This window comes from Humulus lupulus, chromosome 6 (assembly GCF_963169125.1).
Source record: "Humulus lupulus chromosome 6, drHumLupu1.1, whole genome shotgun sequence".
Lineage (NCBI taxonomy): Eukaryota > Viridiplantae > Streptophyta > Magnoliopsida > Rosales > Cannabaceae > Humulus > Humulus lupulus.
In genome coordinates, this window is record NC_084798.1 from 8,460,307 (window position 1) to 8,482,565 (window position 22,259).

Sequence of the window (22,259 nt, forward strand, 5' to 3'; positions counted from 1 at the left end):
CCACAGATTATTTTCAAAGCCCATTTACATCTTCACCCACCTCGTAAGAAATAGAGAGAGTAGTAGTAGTAGTAGTAAAGAAGGAATGAAAGAGAGATAGATAGATAGATAGATAGATATGATGGTGGTGGTGGCGATAATGAGGCAGCAAAGATGTAAAGGGCAATTATGAAAAACCAAGGAGAATTTGTTTCCAATAATGAGTTTTTCCATCACAGGGCAGAAATACTATTATATATGATATAATCATCACTAGAAGTCAATTGAAAAGATCAATGAACAATACAATGTAGAAATAAACACAAAAATGAAGTGAAAGTTCCTCCCTTTAAGTGGGTAGGTTCATATAAAGCTTTCTAGGCTGCATGTCCATCAATTAACGCAGCAAAAATACTACTCATAAACATTTGCCATCATCTATTAAAGAACCCATTAACATACCAAACCAGAACAAATGCCCTCAGAGACTATTTTAATATATAAATGCCCTCAGAAATTAATGCTAGAAATTTTATGAACATTGAAAATTCATTAAGAACCAATCACATCTTCAAGGTTTAAACACCACCACTTCAACCATCACCTTTGGCATTCACCACCACCAACAGCAAACACAGATCATCATCACCACAGCCAACATGAGAAAATCGTAATAAATAAAGAAATAAAATAAAATAATGGATCATGGTGAGTACCAAAGATGGTGAGAGCAGAAAAGATGCAGGCTCAAAATGAAATCAATGCACATATCAATACAAAAATAAAAGATTTCATCATCAGGCACAAAGTAATCTAGAAACAAACTAAAGACTTCTATAATACCACTTCATGATTGAGACCTCCACACATCCTCAACCCTGAGCCAAACACAAAAACAGAGAAGAGATAGAAAGAAAAAAAAACAACAGCAGAATGAGAAGAGACACATACTGCCGTGCCTACCTTCGTTGAGCCCTTCGGCTATGCTAAGCTCTGCCACGGTCAAACCCCACTGATGCACCTGCCCTAACGAGCCCCCAAGCCTCCACGTCCTGCCCAGCCCCTGCGCCGTCGAGCCCAGACCCGAGACCCCCCCACCCACCGTCGAGCCCAGCCCTCGAGCTACCATCGTTGCTGTCGAGCCCAGCCCCGAGCCCCCTGCCGCCGAACAGCCCGACCCCGACCCCCTTGCCGCCGTCGACCACCATTCCCCGAGCCCTGCCGTCGTCGTTCGGGCCTAGCAGAAAAAACGCGATAGAGAGAGGGAGAAAGGAAAGTATAGGGATCGGGTGGAGAAAGGGTTTCTTTCTTCTATATTTAATTTTATTTTACATGGGGAAATTTTTGAGAGAGTAAATTATTTAGCGGGAGTCCTAAAGGTACCGCCTTTTTTTTTCATTTGGTTACCATCCTTACTATAACTCTTTTTAAATAAGCTTATCTTTTTGTGTTATGTTAATGGGGGATTGGTGTAGTGTCAGCAAACTCGAACCTCACCTCTAGCTATCATCGTTGTCCACCTCCCAAAGCCATCATCTGCGTTCACAAGTTCAGTTAGAGAAAATGAGGCTCTCGTGCAATGATCCCAAAGTGAAGAATATCAATAAAAATAACATTATTATATTTGTAATGACTTGGAAAAGAGAATTATGTACACTTGTTGACAATTTTTATTTTTTATGGAATGTTATTAGTTAAACACTTGGAAAAGAGAATTATGTATATAATATTTGTTTGTTTATTATGTTATTAATGTTTATAATTTTATAATATATGAGGCTCTCGTACACTCATCATAATGTTCATTCTGTTATTTTATAATTAAGGGTGCACTCTTAATGGTTACTACTTATGGATGGTTACTTTAATGTTAACCATTAGATTAAGATCAATGATCCATATTTATAGTTGTTAATTAATATTTGTGAAAATAAATTTGATTTTTTCAAATTTTTGAAAGGGGTTACCTGATGAAAAACGTGTATTTATTATGAAAATATTATATTGTAAACTTTTCATTTTTCAAATGCATATCAATTTCTAAATATAGCTAGTGTTTCTCATTGGTTGGAAACATCATTAATTATGAAAAAAAATTTATTAAATTCAAAAGTAATGTAGAAAAAAAATATTTAATTGTTGGTGACTTTGCTATACCAAGTCACTATGTTGCCACACCATCATAACGGTTAGTACTTGTTTATGGATAGTAACCATTGAGAAGTATTACTTATAATTAATTACTTTTATTTACTATTTATATTAAATTAAATTTAAATATATTATTAAAATTACATATATAGAAATATTATCTTTACTAACAAATAAATAAGTGTAGGTAAAAATAGGTATACCAGAACTTGCCATGTGAACCAATCATTTAGTGGCATGTAACCAATAAAAATTGACAAGTAACCCAATAACTTAGTTTCAACTGGTCCAATAAATGTGTGCCACGTGTTTCATTAAAAAATTGTCACAATGCTTGTGTGTTTCATTAAAAAATTGTCACAAGTAGTAGTAGTAGTAGTTGTATAAAGATGTTATTTATTATACTATAAGGTTTAGATAAAATTAATAAGATCATGACACTTGTCGTGTACATGTTTATTTAAGGATTTAATTATAGTTTAAATAAAAGAAAGTTCAAGAAAGCTTTAGAATCTTCCAAGACCATTAGGAGCATGACATTTGTCACAATCTTGTTTATTTGTGGATTGGATTGTTATTTAGATAATTAAATAGATTTTCCCGTAACTTTAGGGTACTGTAACTTCCGACCTTTTTTTGACCCAGTTATATTAGGAATTTCGAAAAATAGAATTTCTAAAAAGTTGTAGATAATTGAATTAGATTTCTAACGGTATAAAGATGGTCTAAATCGATGTCTTACAGCATTAATTATTTTGATTTTACTGCAGGTGAGTTTAGAGTTACGAGATTTAGGGAGTTAAAAGTTAGGATTCTATTTTTTTATTATTATTTTTGTTTTTAATTTTAAAAATCAAGCTTTGACTCCTTAAACCTCTCTCTGAACAATTTGACCAAGTCCTAAGCCTTTGACAGAGGAATATTCAAATACTTTCAACTAAATTCATTATTTTTATTCAAAGCCAAAAAGAAGATTTTTATTCCTAGAACTCTATAAATAGGACTTAGAACCCAGCCTTTCAATTCACTCTTCAGCTGTGATCAGACTCCAAGGTGCTAGAGAGACCTAAAGAGTATAAACACTTGGGTTGGGGAAAAGCTTTGCCATTCTTAAGCTTTATAAAACACTTTGGGAAGTGAGGTTTAATGTATTTCGGTATTGGAGTTAGACCAATCAATAAGGTCAACTAAGGTACTCTTATTCTTAAGTTCAATTCTGTTTGATTCCTTAGCTTCTTTAGTTTTCATTTAGGTTCTAACTTTTGTTATGATTTTGTGGTTAGGATTTTAAGTTCTTTGAACTTAAGGTGTCTTTTCGGTAAGTTTCCTCTTGGTGGTTTAGTTCTATTCTTTTCATCTCTTTCCTTTATAAATACTTACCATTTTTATTGTTGGTTTTATGAGTGTTCCAAGTCCCGCATTTGTTCTCATATCCCGGTTTTGGTAAGGAAAATAGGATAGTTTTTATATGCTTATGTGTATGTTTATGTATAATATGTTTATGCTATAGTACACTATGTTATGTTTATCTGGGGCTCATAGTTTCTTAGTGCCCTAGTGTTTATCATTTTTATGTTTATAGTTATGATTTATACTACCTCAGATATTAGACAGGGGACCTAGATGGGTTATCATATATACTATCATGTGATCTAACCTACCTCAGATATTAGATAGGGGACGTAAATGGTTTATCACATTTCTTAATGGCCATTAATAGTGTAGTCCTATATGGTATACGTCTTTATAGTCATATGTTCATATGTTTATGATATATGTTTTGATAGTCATATGTTTTTAGTGTATGCTTATGATTTATTATGTATGTTTTAGATAGTATTATGTTTTATAGTATATGATGTAGTTTTATGCTCATGTATGTGATGTATGTTTTTAGTAGGTTTTCCTTGCTGGGCATTAGGCTCATTCCTTTATTTTTAGTGTGATGCAGGAAATTAAATATGGAGGGCGGAAGGATTCTTGGAAGCTTGGCTTGTGTGTTGAGGATGAACGGACTGAGTGAACTGCATGTCGATCGAGGATGACGTTTATTTAAGTCTTTTAAATTATGTTTTGATGTAATTCCGCAATTAGTATTTAAAGTATATGTTTTTTTTCTGTTTTATTAAACAATGTTTTTACATTTTAAATAATGGGTACCCATACCATATTTTACATTCTATTTTGTAATATTTACTTTGGAATTTTAATTAAGTTATTATTATTTCTTATGTATGTTTTCTTCAAAGTAGCACTAAGTCTAGTAGTTTTAATGGTCCAAGGTCTTAGAAATAGTTGGATCATTAGAATTAGATGGCACGTCAAATAACTCAAAGTCATTTATGTGGGGTCCATGTGAGTTTTACCTACCAAAATGTCAATCATAGGTAGTAGTACCTTTCTCGACTAACTATAACCTACCAATACAAAATTGGTTAAAATATGTAGATAAAAAGATTTACCTACCAGTATGCTATCTTTACCTACGATTAATATTGGTCGGTAAATATCGAATTTCTTGTAGTGTTTTAATTTCTAAATTATTTTTAATTTTAATTATACATATATGGCACTAATGTGATATATGCCAAATCAACAATCTGTTAGCCACATAGTATAAACTAATAGAATTTTTTTTACATTTCATTAACGTGTCTAGTTCGGGTAATTTCTATTAGGCAACAAAATTTGAGGGCACGATTTGATAGTGGTAATAATTTGGGCGTGAAAATCATACTGTTTATTTATTTTGTTTATGGATGTTCAATGAATTGGAAGAAACCAACCAAACAACCCCAAATTGTAGTAGAACATATATGTTGAATGCAACTTTTCAGTTTATCATTGATATATATTTATATATATATATACTAGATACAAGTAACGTGCAATGCGCGCTTGCTTAGTTTTATTTTAAGAATTTATCAATTATTTTTATTAAATTTATATCATTATCGGATAAATTTCAAATAAATAAACAATATTATATATAAAAGAATGACATAAACATAATAAATGAAAAATTAAACCAAAATATTGTTTATGATTTTTTAAATATATATAATCTGATAATATTTTTAAACGCAAATGATGACTTTTTAATAAAAATTAAGATTATGTATTATATATTATTATTATAATGATATTTTATAATATTTAAATTTATATTAATATATTTAGTAAAAAATTATAATTATATAATATTATTATAATAATATTTTATAACATTTAAAATTATATTTATATTAATATAATTATTAAATATATAATTTTGTATTATATATTATTATAAGAATGATATTTTATAACATTTGAATTTATATTAATATAATTATTATATAAGTAGGTTTATATTAAATATTATTATTATAATAATATTTTATAAAATTTGAATTTATATTAATATAATTAATATAACAATAAATCAATTCACGGGTAGACGAATGCAACAAGAGAATCATATTCTATGAAACTTATATCGTAGCATATATAATGGAAAAACTTCACACTGAGACATTTAGTATTTCAACTAAATACTAAAAATTTAATATTACTATATATACTTCACACTGAGGTGGAATGTCGCCATTGATAGGAGTTTTTAGGCACAATTATTTTGCGGCGACGTATTTGCAGTGACATGTTGTCACTGATTAGTATCAGCGGCGACATATGAAGTTTTTAGTGACTACAGACGTCGCTGTTGATACACATATTTCTTGTGATGGTTTCAATAAATATACTTTAATTTAGTGGAATTTGTTAAAGAAGACATCAATCCAAACAACCTGTTTTGACAAATAAATTAATACATTAACAAATAAAAAAACAACTCAATCAATAATTGATATTCCACACACTAACAAGTATATAATTGGATAATTAGATTGGACTGATGTTAAAAGTAATTTATATATATTGAATTGAATAAAATATTGCCAAAAAATATTTGTAGGAGAAATAGTAATCTCTAAATATAGAGAAGAGAGACTACAACATTAAGCATTATATATATATAAATATATATATTTATATATGTATACTTATAAAGTAGAGCTTCTAATTGAAGTGCATTTTTTAACATTTTTCTCTAAATTTTGAACGCGTGGTTGGGTACTTTGATATAATCACATTTTATTGTCTTTATTTGTAACACATAGTACAAGTAAACTAATGCCCAATAAAAAAAGTTGTGAAATGCACAACCTATCATATTTTCATTTACAAAAGCATACAGTATTGCCCTTTGCCTTTCTTAAACAGTGACTAATTAACACTCTTTAGAAGAAATTATTAAAGTCATGTTTTTAGTGGTATTGGATTCTTTCCAAGTCTATTAATGAACACTACTTTTAATTCAAAATCTTGTTTTTGGTGGGGTTTCTTTCTAAGTCTTTTGATGAGCACTTTGATTAAGTTTATGATTGACCTATTATTTTATTTTGTGGGTGTTTTCACCTTAAAAGTAACAATATTTAGTGCAGATATGTTATAATTACAACCTTTATTAATAATAAGACTTCACAAAAAAGTTTATCAATGATAATATTTTTTACTGATTTGAGTGCATATTTACCACTCTTTTACAGTCAAGTTGTTACTGCAAATCATTCACTAGTTTTATTTTATTTTTCTTGACGGGAAAACTTGTTAGTCAAACCACGCAAAAATTCGTCAACAAATACTAAAATATTCAGTGAGTAAAGAGAAATTTACATGTATCACTAACTGTTAAGAAAATTTGAAGACCTCGATCTTTCCTTTACATTTATACAGAGTTTTCTGCAACTTCCGACAAGCTATGTTGTTGTGGCACCTTCAAGCTTCATCGACATATTCGTAATGAGAAGCAATTGACATCTATGGCTTCATCTTCTCCAATGGTGGCAACGATGTTCTCTAGTGCTTATCCACAGTTCATATCAAAACCAATATAGGAAAAAAATAAAAAGAAGGTAGTATTCGTATATGCAACTCCGGACAACCAAACATGCAATGTATGTCGGGCTTTTACCTAGTACTATAATATGTTGTAGTCTTGGTTAGAACATAACATATAATTTTTTTTATTATTTTTAATTTTAATTATACATGTGGCACTAACTTAACATATGCCAAATCAACAATTTATTAGCCACATAGTACCGAAACTAATAGAATTTTTACATTTCATTAATGTGTCTAGTTTGGGTAATTTCTATTAGGCAAAAAAAATTATTTATAATTTATATATATATATATATTACAATTTGATAAGTGATAATAATTTGGAAGGGAAAATCCTACTTATTTATTTTGTTTTTGGATGTTCAACGCATTGGAAGAAACTAACCAATCAACTCCAAATTGTAGTAGAACATAGTTGTTGAATGCAACTTTTAGTTTATCATTGATATATATATATATATATTTGGATTACTTCTTAATGGTTACTACTTATAGATTAGTACTAATAATTATGATGATATGGCAACATAGTGATTTGGTATAACAAGTTACTAACAGGTAAATATTTTTTTCTAAACTAATTTCGAATTTAGTTTTTTTTTTTTTTGTCCTAATTAATGTTGTTTCCAGCCAATAAAATACTCTTGCTATATTTAGAAATTGACATGTATTTAAAAAATGAAAAGTTTACAATATTATAATTTCATAATAAATATACGTATTTCATCAAGTAAGCCTTCCAAAATTTTGAAAAAATCAAAATTTAATTTTAGAAATATTAATTAACAACTATAAATAAGGATCATTGATCTTTATTAATTCAGTAAAACTCCAACAAAAAAATATCAAATCAGAAAAAAATAATATATAGTGAAGGAAAAATAATAAAAAGTTTACAAGTATTGCAATCGATAATTAATACCTTATTTTCTGCTAGCTAGAAAACCTGCTCTTCACCTTAACTGCTTTGACAAAAAATGGTGTCATCCATGTAGAACCAATTTCACTTTATTTAAGAATTGGATAAAGGCTAGTTTCCAAGAAATATTGAACAAAAAATAACCAGTAACTCCAGCAAACCCAACTCCAACTCCAGCTCCAAATCCCATTTTAAGCCATGACATGTCAAACCATTCTTTACCATCTCTAAGAACACTGTCACCAATGTTAGTTGAATGATGTGAGTTACTTTCGGAGCATGAGTTTGTTAGAGGATTACCACAAAGTCCAATGTTTCCGATGAATGAAGAAGCATTAAAGCTTTGCAGTTGAGTGCTCGTAGGGATTCTTCCTGAGAATTTGTTATTTGACAAATCCAGGTTTGCCAAAAACGATAGCTTCTCGAAGCTTGTGGGAATTGTACCTGAAAGATTGTTGTTGGAGAAATCCAGTGCTTCTAGGTTGCTCATCTTACCAATCTCCCTTGGAATTGGTCCATATAAATGGTTCCTTGATAAGTTTAGTTGAACCAATTCAACCAGATTTGTTAGTTCTTCAGGTATTTGACCAGATAGTTTATTGCTTGACAGATCGATGAGTTTCAATAACTCCAAAAACCGAAACTCGTATTCTTTTCCTTTCCACATAATTTTTACTACAGTTATTTTTCCTGCAGTTATTTCATAGACCATTGTACCAGACCTCCTCTCGATAACAACCCAATGGGTAAACACCCTCTTTTGAGTACTATTATCCATCATATGAGTAAAATTGTTTATGCACGAAGGAATATCTCCAGAGAGATCATTCATTGAAAGGTCTAAAATTTGAATGGAACGAATGTGGCATAAATTTGATGGTATACTTCCATAAAATTTATTTGATTTAAGGCCAAGGATGATCAAATTTCTAAGTCCTTCCCCCATCCATGTTGGTATTTCTCCTTCCAACGAATTCTCCTCCAAATCAAGAAACTGAAGATTTGCACAATTCTTCATTGACGAAGGTAAAGCTCCCGATAAGTTGTTGTGCCTCAGACTTAAATACTGAATTTTATTCAAAAAGCCCATTGAGCTTGGGATCTCTCCAGACAAATTGTTGTCGTTTAAGATGAGAAACTCCAAAGACTTCAAGTTCCCCCAACAATCAGGGATGCTTCCGAATAACAAGTTATTAGAAACATCAAGATGTTCTGTTTTGTCGGACACTCCTTGACAAACAAAATCTTTGATAGTAACAAAGTGATTATCAGAGAGATGTAACACGCGCACACTAGACAGATAGTGTGGGATTGAGCCATGAATTTGATTATCCTGTAGTTTTAGAACCATCAGTTTGGAAGCATGGTTGGAAAACCAATCAGGAATAACATCATCAATTTCGGTGCGTGAAATATCAAGAATAGAAATATTTGTTTGGTTTCGAAGCCATCTGGGAAACTGAGGACCTAACTTGCAGGACATCAACTTAACGGAGAGTAGGTCGAAGGGTGGAACCCAAGCGGGATCGAATTTCACTGTTAACATGTTCCGAGATAAGTATAGTTCCTTTAGATTGGAAAGTTTACGGAAGTGAACTTCTGAGACAAGGCCAGAGAAATAGTTATCAGAGAAATCTAAATCCTCGAGATATTGGAGCTCACCAATACTTTCAGGTATAGTGCCATTGAACCTGTTATTATTGGCAAGCAATACTCTAAGGTCTGACAACACTGAAAGATTGGTCAGTATGGGTCCTTCAAGTTGGTTGTGAAAGATGCTTAAATATTGTAGACGGGTCGGAAATGTATTTGAATCATCAGGAAAAGAACCTCTCAGGTTGTTCTTACTCAGATCCATAATATACAATGAGTTTCTAGCACAGCCGTTGAGGCTTTTAAAAACATCATCGAGTGTTGTGTTGAACTTGTTGATTTCCAACCTTAGAAATTTAAGACTGCAGAGATTCCCCAACGATTTTGGTATTCCACCTTCGAATTCATTGGCCGACAAAGCAATTTTCTTGAGATATCTCATGTTTTCAAAAGAATTTGGAAGAGTTCCTTTAATGTGACTATCAGATAGTGAAAGATTAACGAGACTGGTGCTGATATTGAGCATCCAAGGAACTGTTGTGGGGTGTACGGAACTCTTCACAATGAAAAGATCTGTGAGAGAATTAGAGGATGAATTGGAATGCGAAAGAGATGAGATATCTACTTGTGGTAATACACAATTAGACAATGCCAAAAGTGATAGGGAGGAGGCTGTTTTAAATGATTGAAACCAATTTGTGGCTCTGGTAAAATCAGTATTTCCAAGTGCAAAGTATTGAAGAGAGTTGAGATGAGAAAGCCATTCAATACTATTACCAATCAACTGACCATAGCCAGGGGCATTGTAAAGATTGAGGTACTTTAACCTCGTCAGATTCCCAAGTTGGGAAGGAATGATTCCAACAAAGAGATTATATGAAAGGTCGAGATATGTGAGTCTAGACAAAGAGCCAATGAACTCGGGAATGTTAGTAAAATTATTGTTATAAAGATTGAGGTACTTTAACCTCGTCAGATTCCCAAGTTGGGAAGGAATGATTCCAGCAAAGAGATTATCTGAAAGGTCGAGATATGTGAGTCTAGACAAAGAGCCAATGAACTCGGGAATGTTAGTGAAATTATTGCTACTAAGATCCAAGTAGCTCAAATGTTGTAACTCAGCCAATGAAGAACTGATTTGACCACTCAATATTTGTTCATTATATTGAGCAGGAAGATCAAGAGCAATAATATGATGAGTTGAGTTATCACACCTGATTCCTCTCCAAGTGCAACAATCTCCGCCGGTGCTTGCCCAGGATGATAGAACGTTGTATTCGTCGACAAGGCCTTGCTTAAAGCCTACAAGGGCTTCTCTCTCCTTCTCTATGCATTGTCCATCAACACTGCTGCTCGTACTCCATACATGACACGTGGCTACGACAAACAAAAGAACGAAAACTCTGATCATCGTCATCATGTTAAGCAATTAATTGGTTTAGTGCAAATTTAACTGCCATATAAATATATATATATATACATATAAAATTTGGGGACCACACGATTGACGTCTCATTATCTTTGGACGACTAATTATTAGTCTTATTGAAAAGTAAACACCTTTATTGTGTGGCTAATCTGTTACGTACAATCTCTATCCACAAACGTAGCAGTTACTCCATATATATATATATGGACACTACAAGAAAACAAGCCATTACCGGCGGAGAAAACCGCCGGCAATAGTCAAGAAACCCGCCGGTAAAAGTATTACCGGCGGTTGCCGCCGGCAATAATCCGCCGGTAAAAACCGGTCGGTAAAAGTCATTATTACCGGCGGAACTAGCCTCCCGCCGGTAATAATATTATTACCGGCGGATCATTACCGGCGGATCTCGCCGGCAATAATTTGGTTAGAATTCACGTCTGACCCATTAATACCGGCGGTCTCCGCCGGCAATAATCCGCCGGTAATAATAAAATATATTTTAAAAAAATAATTAATTTTTATAAATTATATATAATTAATATTAAGTAACTAAACTTATAATTAAAAAAATTTAAAAATAAAATCAATATTATTTATATTAATAACCAAATTAAAAATACAACTTTAAAATACTAAAATTATCTTTTCAAAAAAAAAAAACATACACTTAAATTTAATAGTAAATAATAAAACCTAAACTAATTATTATTGTCTTCATCAAAATGTTCATTTAAAAAATCTTCAATATTCGTGCTTCGACTCAGACCTTCATGAGACTGTGGTGCTGGCAGCGAAGGATAATATGGTCGAGGCTGTGGACGAATCAAAGGAGACTGCTGTTGTTGTTGATTCGGAGAAGTGTAGTACTGCTGATTATAAACGGGCTGCTGTGTCGATCCTCCATAATGAGGATATACCGGCTGCTGCTGCATGAACGGCCCAAATTGACCATACATATGTTGTTGTTGCTGCTGCTGCGGTAATCCTCCAAACTGACTTCCCATAGGTTGTGTCTGAGGAAACTGGGAAGAAAGTCCAAACATATAATTAAAAAGTGGCGATTGAGAGGAACCACCAGATATGTTTGGAGAATTTTGTTGTGGTTGCTGTGGCATCGACGACGTCCCCGGGCTTTGATTAGACGTACTACCTTGTTGTTGAGAAGGTAAGAACTGCTGCAATAAACTTTCATAGCGTGGGTCATGGAGAGAAGAATCAGTCTGAAAATTTCCTGACTCGACTTTATCACGCATCTTAACCCACATCTCAGCCAAAACTCCCATCATCTCTGGAGTCACATTAGTAGGAACTTGTGACTGATTTTGGCTTGGACTTTGACTTGTGGAGCTAGATGCTGATTTCTTCCCTTTGCCTTTAGGCCTGTATCCCACTCCTATTTGATAATCAGACCTCGAGCCAAGAATTTTATCCATAACCTGATACTGTATTGATTTAGCAGTAGAACCTTCACTAGAAGCAGATTCAGAACCTGACCGACTACTTTGAATATTTTGCCTCTCCATCTCTTGGGTCATTTGTTCCTGCCAAAAGAAAATGTTAAAAAACCAATATTACTATAATTTAAGATCAATAAAGAAAGAAAAAACTTTAACTTACATGTAGTTCTTTGCAAGTTTCGCTAACCCAAGTCTTCGTAGATTTTTTTATATGAGTATCTTTCCAAGCATCAATAGCATGCTCATTAGGTTCATCCTACAAAATAATAGTGTTAGTTTAATTAATAATATAATAATATCAAATAAAGTTAAGTATTTTACTTACATATTCGTTACGGATCGCTGCCATTGATTTAGAGCCTTGCGTCGACAAATACTTCATTTCCTTTCTATTTTTCTTGTTCTGCGTGGATCGCGCTATAAACTTTGGGCTCAGAAACAAATCGACGATTTCTTTCCAGCTCTCCTTCGAGCACAAGTCAGGAATAGCATTGAGAGCACTATCCAAATCATTCAGATTTCCAGAATAATATTTTTGGAAATGAGAATGCCTAATATTCTTTCTCTCTGAATATCTTTTGCGCATCTCCGTATACAGAGTTCCCATAACTCTTTCAGGTTCTGGATGCCCATCGATATTATAGTAATACTAAAACAAAAATTGTTAGTTTAAATTTTTATAGACTAAAATGTATAATATAAAAAAATTAGGTATTTTTTTTACCTTCATCTTTTGAACGACCTGGTCTTTATATTGCTGAGGAACATCTTTAAAATCTAAATAATGTCCCGGCAATAGTAATGTAACTTCAGTACTCAATTGACGAACAAAAGCTTGGTGCTCAGTACCAACCACTTTGTCTGTCGCTGGATCAAGTTGCAATTCAAGTGGTTTGCCAGCATCCCGTCTTCGTTTTTCAATATTAACATTACTGGCAGGGCCACGTCCCCTCCTTCTTGCAGGACGATCTATTAATTTGTTTAATACATAAAAATTAAAATATTAGTAAATCTTAAACATTTAAACAGATTGCGATTATAAAATTTAGATATTAACCTGACTCGCAAGTTGAGGGTATCCTGCTAGGATCTGTGGGGTCTTGACCACCACCATCTCCACCGTGATATGATACTATATCAGCTGACATGTCTCTTGTATTCATAAATATTTAAGATTTAATAATAAGAATAGAAATCAAATTTAAGATTTAATATCATCAAATTTAATTAAGTAATGAAATAACATTAAACAAAATCAATATCAACATAAATTGGAAAATACAAATCAAATTCAAATTTTTGTGTTTGTTACAAAGGTAATCATTACATAAAACTAATAATCACTATCACTTCCATCATTAACTAAATTAGCATTAACATCATCTTCACAAAAATCAATTAGTAAATCATCTTCTTCATCTAATTCTTCATTTGCTTCTTCATCGCCTAACTCGTGATCCTCTTGACTAACATTTAAATTTTGTATTGTACTAATGTCAATCGAATTTTGAGTAGGTAGCATAACCAACTCGCCGAGATCCACAGTCAACACAAAATTTGATGAGCTAATATCATGTACCACATCAATGTCTGAATTAGCTTCACAGTTCTCGACGTCCCAAATTTGTCGATGGTTTACCCCCTCAACCACTTTCCACTGATTTCCTCTAAGTAAATCATCGAGATAAAATACTTGTTTCGCTTGATTTGCAAGTATATATGGGTCATCCTTGTACCATTCCCCGCTAGTGTTTATACTAGTAATATTATTCTCTATAATTATTTTTTTCCTTCTTGGATCTGTATTAAACCACTTACACTTGAACAATGTCACAGAATATGTGCCAGTAAATGTTAACTTTAATACGTCTTCAAGTATTCCATAATAGTTAAAATCTTCTGTTCCAGCAACAAATACTCCACTGTTTTGAGTGCTCCTCTTTAAATCTCGTTTGGTTGACATAAATCGAACACCATTCACTATACAACCTTCGTAATAAGCTCCTAAATGATCTGATCCAGATGCTAAAGCTAGCAACTCGTCACCATTATCTAACGATCCAAGCTTTTGTAAGTCGTATATCTAAAAGAATAAATAAAATTATTATTCATTTAATTATTTATTTATCATATTATTAATTTAAATATTTCCTAATTATTTAATTAATTATTATTTAATTATAATTAAATTAATTAATTATTTATTTAATTATTTATCTATTATCTAATTTTTCCTTTATTTAAAATAAATTATTTAATTAATACTTAATTATTTATTTATTTAATATTCATTTAATTATTTATTTATCATATTATTAATTTAAATATTTCCTAATTATTTAATTTATACTTAATTAATTAATTATTTATTTATTTAATTAGTTATCTATTATATAATTTTTCCGTAAATTAAATAACTTATTATTATCTAATGTTTACTAATTATTTAATTTATACTTAATTAATTAATTATTTATTTATTTAATTAATTAATTATCTATTATCTAATTTTTCATTTACTAAAAATTTATTTATTTAATTAATACTTAATTATTTATTTATTTAATATTCATTTAATTAATAATAAAAAAATTAATCATTTATTTATTTATTTATTCCACATATTTAATTATAACTATTTTAAAAGCTGAATAATTAATATGTAATTAATTGAAATTATTTTTATTTAATTAATTATATAACTACTCTTTTATATAATTACTTAATAATTGTTTACATATATTATTTAATACTTACTTTTTAATAAATACATTTTTAATTATTTAATTTTTATTATTCTCATATCCTTTCTAAGTTATTAAAATAACTTTTTTCTATAATTTAATATTTATTATATTATTTATTAATATTTTATTTATGTACCATTAAACTATTTTTTTAATAATAACAATTTATTAATAACAAATTTATTAAAATCTAAACTTCATAATATTAAAATAATTTTAATTAAACTATAACAAAAATACATTATAACATTCTAACATTATAATAATAATTTAACAATAATAAAAAATTATCCATGTCCTAATATCTAACAATATTTTCATATACTTTAAAACTAAATAAACAAAATAAAAATGTATGAAATACAAAATTACTTACCTGTAGTCAAACAATAGCAAGATTCAGTACTCCCAATGAAGCTCTGAAATATGAACATATATATATATATTAGTTGTAAGTTAATGGAATATTTAAATTCACTATATATAATTAAGAAAATTGTTCATAACCAAATATTAACCCAAACTTTTTATTATATATGTATTTGATTAAAAATACAATCAGCCAAAACAAATATGAAAAGATATACATGATATTAGAAGAAAAATATAACTCAACTCAAAAATATAACTCAAACAACATCAGAAAAATATAATAGATTACAATAAAAAATATATAACTACATACCCAGACAGATGTGATGAAATAATGTTGAATACAATCCAAAAAACTTTTGAAAATGGTGGATATTGACTCGGACGAACGGAGGCAAATGAGAGTTTTTTTGAGAGATTTCTGAGATTTTTTGGCACTCGGACGAACGGAGCCGAAGGAGACGGATGGCCAGAATATATAGAATATTATTGCCGGCGGAGGTCCGCCGGCAATAATAGTTCCGCCGGTAATAGTATTTAACGGTAATATTTTTATTATTATTACCGGCGGAGCCCGCCGGCAATAATCCGCCGGTAATAAGTGAAAATTAAATTGGGCGGCAGGTTGACCGCGTGAATGAAATTTGATTATTGCCGGCGGATTGTCCGCCGGTAATAATCGATTTTCTGCCGGTAATAATTAAATAATTTAAAAAATAAAAACAAAATTAAAAAACATGATTAATACCGGCGGATTCAGTTTTCCGCCGGTAAAGATAGTATTATTACCGGCGGATTGACTCCGCCGGTAATAGTTCCGCCGGTATACCTGATTTTTGTTGTAGTGAGAGTTTGATTGTGTTTGATGTTAGAGATAATTTAGATTTTACATTAATAAACATATATACATATATATTAAGTATTTGTTTGTGAATTAAACTGAAAATAAAATGATAATTATAAAATTCTAATATGAATTTATTAGGTATTTATAATCCTAATTTGAATAGTAGGGAAGTACAAAATTTAAGCTATATTAAATTTGTTTAAAAATTTGTGGAATACAAATTTGAGTATTTTTTAATAGGCATTTAAACTCTAGTAATTAATAAATATATAAATATTTTTAACATATATATGTATACAAACATTTTTAAATAATTATCATAGTAAAATATCTTAAAAAATAGCTTATTTTAATTTGTTTAATTGTTTGTTGATATAATTTTATCTAATTTTAAGTCATGTTTACAATCTACCGTTAAATATAAGAATATTCAGTTAAAGTTAACGAAAAAAAATAAAAATTGTTAAAACAAAAAATTTCTGATATCTACACAAAATTTTTATATAGAAGATATATTACTATCTCCATCAAAAGTGAATTGCAGACGCAATTAATCTGTGCAGAAATTTATTGGATTGGATGTTAGATGGTAGATGGTAAATTACACAAGAACTTAGATGAGAATCATCAAAATTTAATTTCTAGTTCGATTTAATATATCGGATGAGAAAATAGTATCAAAATGTAGTATATTAAATTTAATTTGAAGATTGGCATTTTAAATTTATATTTTGATAATGTTACCTTAAAACACTTGTTCAAATAATATGACTCAAAACGTGTGGGGCGTCCTCCAAGCTCTTGTCACCTTCAAGCAGGGCCTTGTTGATCTAGCCTTCCAAGTCGATCATCTAACACACCTTCAAAAGCATGTCGCATTTCACAAACACTCTAAAGCGCGACATGCTCCATTCAGTTGGAGCCTTCTTCGAACTCTATTTTGATGTCTGTGTTTAGACTGAACAAGTCCCCCTTCTTCGAAAATTTTTCTTTGCTGTTGTGACACAACATGCCCATCTGTTTGGCCTAATTGAGTTTGGTATGCAGCTGGTGTGGCTCATTTGTCATGGCAGTTTGGGCCTCAGCTATCCCAATTGTTGGTATTAAATAAGAAAATTTCATAATACGCAGCGGAATGTATAGGGAATAGGATTTTAAAAAAAAATCATTAATACCAGCCAAGATCATACATATATAGATATGACTGCAGTCAAAGAAGGCAAGACCACAGACTTCTCTATAACAGGACAAGGGTTCTTGAAATATAAAGGTTGGGTATGGGTGCCGAATAACCATGAAATTAAGATGAATATTTTAGAAGATGCGCACACTGCCCCCATACTTTGTTCAGCCTAGATCTACCAAGAAGACTCATGACATTAAGGCACTATATTGGTGGCAGCCGAGAATGAAGAAAGATGTAGCAGAGTATGTGTCGAAATGTCTAATATGCTAGAAGTAAAGGCGGAACATCAGCAACCCACAAGCTTATTTGTAACAACCCAACTATTCTAGACTTTGGACCATTAATGGCTACTATACTAATCTTAAGAAAACGTACATATGAAATAACCATAACTTTATTTAAAAACTATAAAGTATAGGTTAAATACATAAAAATTCATTTAGGATATGGGATCCCATTGTTTTGAAAACAAAACATAACTTAAATAAATTGGTTACAAAATTAAGTGCGGAAAAATAATACATAGAAATCATAACTAAAAGACTTAAAAACTTCATCCTCGAATCGAACGCGCAATCCACCGATTCCATCCTGCCTCAATACACATCCTCAAGCTGCTAAGAATCTTTTTGCCGCCATAACTATTTTCCTGCACATATAAACATAAAGGAATGAGCCTAATGCCCAGCAAGGAAAAACTACTAAACACATAAACATACACATAAAATCATATCATAACATATGCTAAAAACATATCATAACATATACTATATAAGACTATACTTATTATGGCCATTATGACATGTGATAAATCATCTACGTTCCCTGTCTAATATTAGAGGTAGATTAGATCACATGTAGTGTATGATAACCCATCTATGTCCCCTGTCTAATATTTGAGGTAGGGTAAATCATAACATAACATATAAAAACATAAACTTATCGTTTAGATAGAATAATTAAGAATGTGGCATTCGTCACATGTATGTTTATTAAGGATAGGATTTTAGATGAATAAATTTATCAAGGATATCGTATTACTCAGTCAAAGTGGTTTAAACAATTTCAAGTGTGCTTAAAATGTGCAAAACCGTGTTTAATATATCAACGTAAGCCGATATATCGCAGCTATAGGGGTTGATATATTTCCTATGTTGATACGGAAAATAAGTCGACTTTGCACGAGCGAAACCACAGAGCCTAGGGAATATGGGCCAGGTGATATATCGACTATAAGAGGCAATATATCGGCTCCACCTGCATATTTTGAAACTCCGTGGAATCCAAGCTAGGAACAACCGTCAACAACTTGGACTTACTCTAGAACGATTTTGACCAAGTTCTGGGCATCTGTTGAGTAGAAAACTCCATTTTTATTCATTTTAATGGGAGTTAGTTTCACTCCTTGAACTCTATAAATAGGAGCCTTCACTTAGCCATTTGCATCATCTTTCAAAAACTTTTCAGAGCCTCCAAGCTGCTAAATTCGTTCTAGAAAGAAACACTAGGGTTTTGGAGTTGGAAGCTTTCAAATCTAAGCTTTTATAAACACATGGAAAGTAAGCTGGAGTGTGATTTTGGTATTGAGGTGTAGATTAAAGTTCTAAGCTATCCAAGCTACTCTTAATCCTCAAGTTTAGTTCATTACGATTCCTCTTGTTCTTTTCTTTTACCTCAAATCCTAACTTGTTATAATGGCTTTTGGTTAGGTGTTTAATTTTTTTGAAAGTTAAGGTTTTCGGTAAGTTCTTGTCTTGATGGTTTAGATATTCTTTTCATCTTCTTTTCTTTAGGAAACATATGGTTGTACTGTTTGGTTTTAGGAGTTTCCAATCGTGTATTTGTCTCCAATATACCCCAGTTTTGGTAAGGAAAATAAGTTAGATTTTATGTATGTATGTATGTATGTATGTATGTATGTTGTTTTTATGTCTTTTAGTCGCTTGGGAAAAATGGTTGCTTAGATAGCAAATAAGCAAATCCCGAGATTTTTATCATTATCGTAGATTATAGTTGTGTCTAAACCTACATCTAAATAGTAGTAAGATGATTGTAGATGCTTTATATCACATACTACGGTAATGAGTTAATGACCATTAATATTGTCATCCATTTTTATGTTTTATGTTTTAATAGTTTTTCCTTATCGGGCATTAGGCTCATCAATTCCTTTTTATTTAGATAGTGCAGGTAAATGAACATGGAAGGCGGGACAGATCCTAGGTGGCTTTGGCATGTGTATTGGGAGAGGACTAAAGGAATGGACCAATGGAATCGATTGAGAATGACGTTGGCATTTGAGTCTTTTATTTATGTATTTATGATTTCCGCATTTAGCATTTGAGCATTTATAATAAATGTTTAATTTTCTTTATGATTTTATGTATAAACAATGAGATCCCATATTTTGGATTTTCTATAATAAAGTTCTATTATTTTATGTATATATCCAAAAGATAGTAGTATGTCTTAGTAGTTTTTAAAGTTCCGAGATCTTTAAGTTAGTCGGGTCTTTATAGATAGTGTATATTTTGTGCCAAATTTGGCCCAAAATATATGTCAATTCTATATTTGGCCAACTTTTTATATTTGTACTCCAATGCATAAGGTGCAAACTTGTTAATAAAAAAAGTCAATACAGTGATTAATGTTTATTGAAAATATACAAAACAACTAATTTTTTATTAAAATATAAATTAAAAATTAAAAAAAAATTCAATTATTAAATCATGTTAATGAGTGACAAATGAGTAATTAAAAAAAAGTGATATTTATTTTGTGCCATATTTGACCCATGCTATATTTTATGTTAAATTTGATGTATTTTTTAGCATGTGCTAAATTTAGTACAGATTTTAGACCTTCAAGTTCTATTTTATGATGATGGGCTAAAAAATGGCTATACACCACCTTTATAGCACTCCATTAGTCATGCTCTAAGTTAGTAGCATGACTAAAATCGTTGGGACAAGGTCATCTCCCTTTTATCTACATTTGGTAGTATTTATGGCCTACCACACAATACCTCACACAACACTAGGCCAAATGACAAACAAAAGTAACACATATATAAATTCGTTGTTGGCATATAAATTTGTTAAATAACTCATATATAAATTTAATTGGATAAAGAAATATTACTACATGGAAACATAATATTTAGTTTAATTAGGTGTCGCATCATAAATAAATGCTCGAAAGTATAAAAATTAATAATTGACTATCTTCGTCGCCACTTTTGTTTGTCTTCTTTCTCACGGAATAGTTTATATATATAAACAAGACATTAAAATTAAGAAATTTCATAGAACTAGACTTTATAGTTTATGGAAAGTGATCATGTATGTTGTCGCTTTATAAAGTACACATCAAACGAAACAACACGTTATGACTATATTTGATTACTCTTAACTCTATTCAATTAATTCAAAGAAGAAATAAAATCTCTAAATTATAGTTGACTGTACATGGAAATGAATATGCATGAATTTTATTGGATTGAATGTTAGAGATGAAATATACTAAGATAAGATGAGAGTTTTTAAATTTTAAATTCTAATTAGATTATTGGATTAATGAGAATTTATAATGTTTCGATTTATGAGGGCTAAGGTTTATTTTAAAATTATGTTTATATATATTTAATTTCTATGACATATAATATTTTTTTTATATAATTTTTGTATATGGGTACGTGTACTACCAGAAAACTTGTTTCAAATAATACCGAAAAAGTATTATGAAATACATATCATAAAACACTTTGATGTCTTAAGGAAAGTAATGCCATCGTAAGTTGGAGTAGTTGCATAACACTTTTTCATTGTTGTAGATAAGTGTTATTATAGTGCTTCCTTTTTGTTGTTTATATGATAGTTTGTACAACACTTTTTGCCATAGTGTCATACATATAATCCTATACAACACTTTTTTTCCTTGCAAACAACGTAACTAAGAAAAACATCATTGAAGCCAAACAAAATAGTATAAATAAAATATTATTAATTACTTGAATTTACAATAATAGGTTTAGTTTAGGCTTCCAAAATTAGGAAAATATTATCGTCACGAAATATGTGAAAAGTTAGGAAAATAATTTATTTGATTCCAAAGAGAACAATCTCATTATAACTACACATTCGAAAAACAATACTTCGATCATCACTGCTAATACAAAATTTGTCAAAACAACCTATGTATTATAAATACTAACCAAAACTCAAAGTTCAAATATGAACAAGAAAAAAAAGCGATTGCATATGATCATATATATGATCTTGTTTAGAACCCAAAGTCCAAATTATTTCACCAATACAACTACTCATAATAATCTTTCTCCTCAACACTACATGATATATAAATTATAAATCTAGTTAACCATGCATAATCATAATATTCCATTATTTTTATAACTCTCTTATTTTGGAGAAAAAGGTTGTAGATGAGTTGAGTTGATACAGAGCTAGTTGAAATGACTCATACTTCCTAATTTGAAGTGCCCACAACAATTGATGGAGTTATCGAGATGAATTAACAACATCATTCATAAATAAATGTTCAAAATTATAAATGAATAGTAGTTCACTGTCGTTGTCACCATTTTTTTCTCTTCCCCCATTTTGAAGTTGTTTG

General features: G+C 30.7%; 2 protein-coding genes across 2 annotated transcripts; both read right to left on the reverse strand.

Annotated features, from left to right (window-relative positions):
- Positions 1 to 8,060: 8,060 nt before the first annotated feature.
- Positions 8,061 to 11,006, reverse strand: LOC133784640 (receptor-like protein EIX2). Its single transcript, XM_062223931.1, has one exon. The coding sequence runs from the start codon at positions 11,004 to 11,006 to the stop codon at positions 8,061 to 8,063; it is 2,946 nt and encodes a 981-aa protein (XP_062079915.1).
- Positions 11,007 to 11,716: 710 nt separating this feature from the next.
- LOC133784641 (uncharacterized) lies at positions 11,717 to 12,301 on the reverse strand. Its single transcript, XM_062223932.1, has one exon. It carries the CDS (start codon positions 12,299 to 12,301, stop codon positions 11,717 to 11,719), a length of 585 nt encoding a protein of 194 aa, XP_062079916.1.
- Positions 12,302 to 22,259: the final 9,958 nt, after the last annotated feature.

Bases quoted from the DNA above. Each gene is read 5' to 3' on its own strand.
- LOC133784641 (XM_062223932.1), bottom strand. From the start codon at position 12,301: ATGGGAGTTTTGGCTGAGATGTGGGTTAAGATGCGTGATAAAGTCGAG.
- LOC133784640 (XM_062223931.1), bottom strand. From the start codon at position 11,006: ATGACGATGATCAGAGTTTTCGTTCTTTTGTTTGTCGTAGCCACGTGT.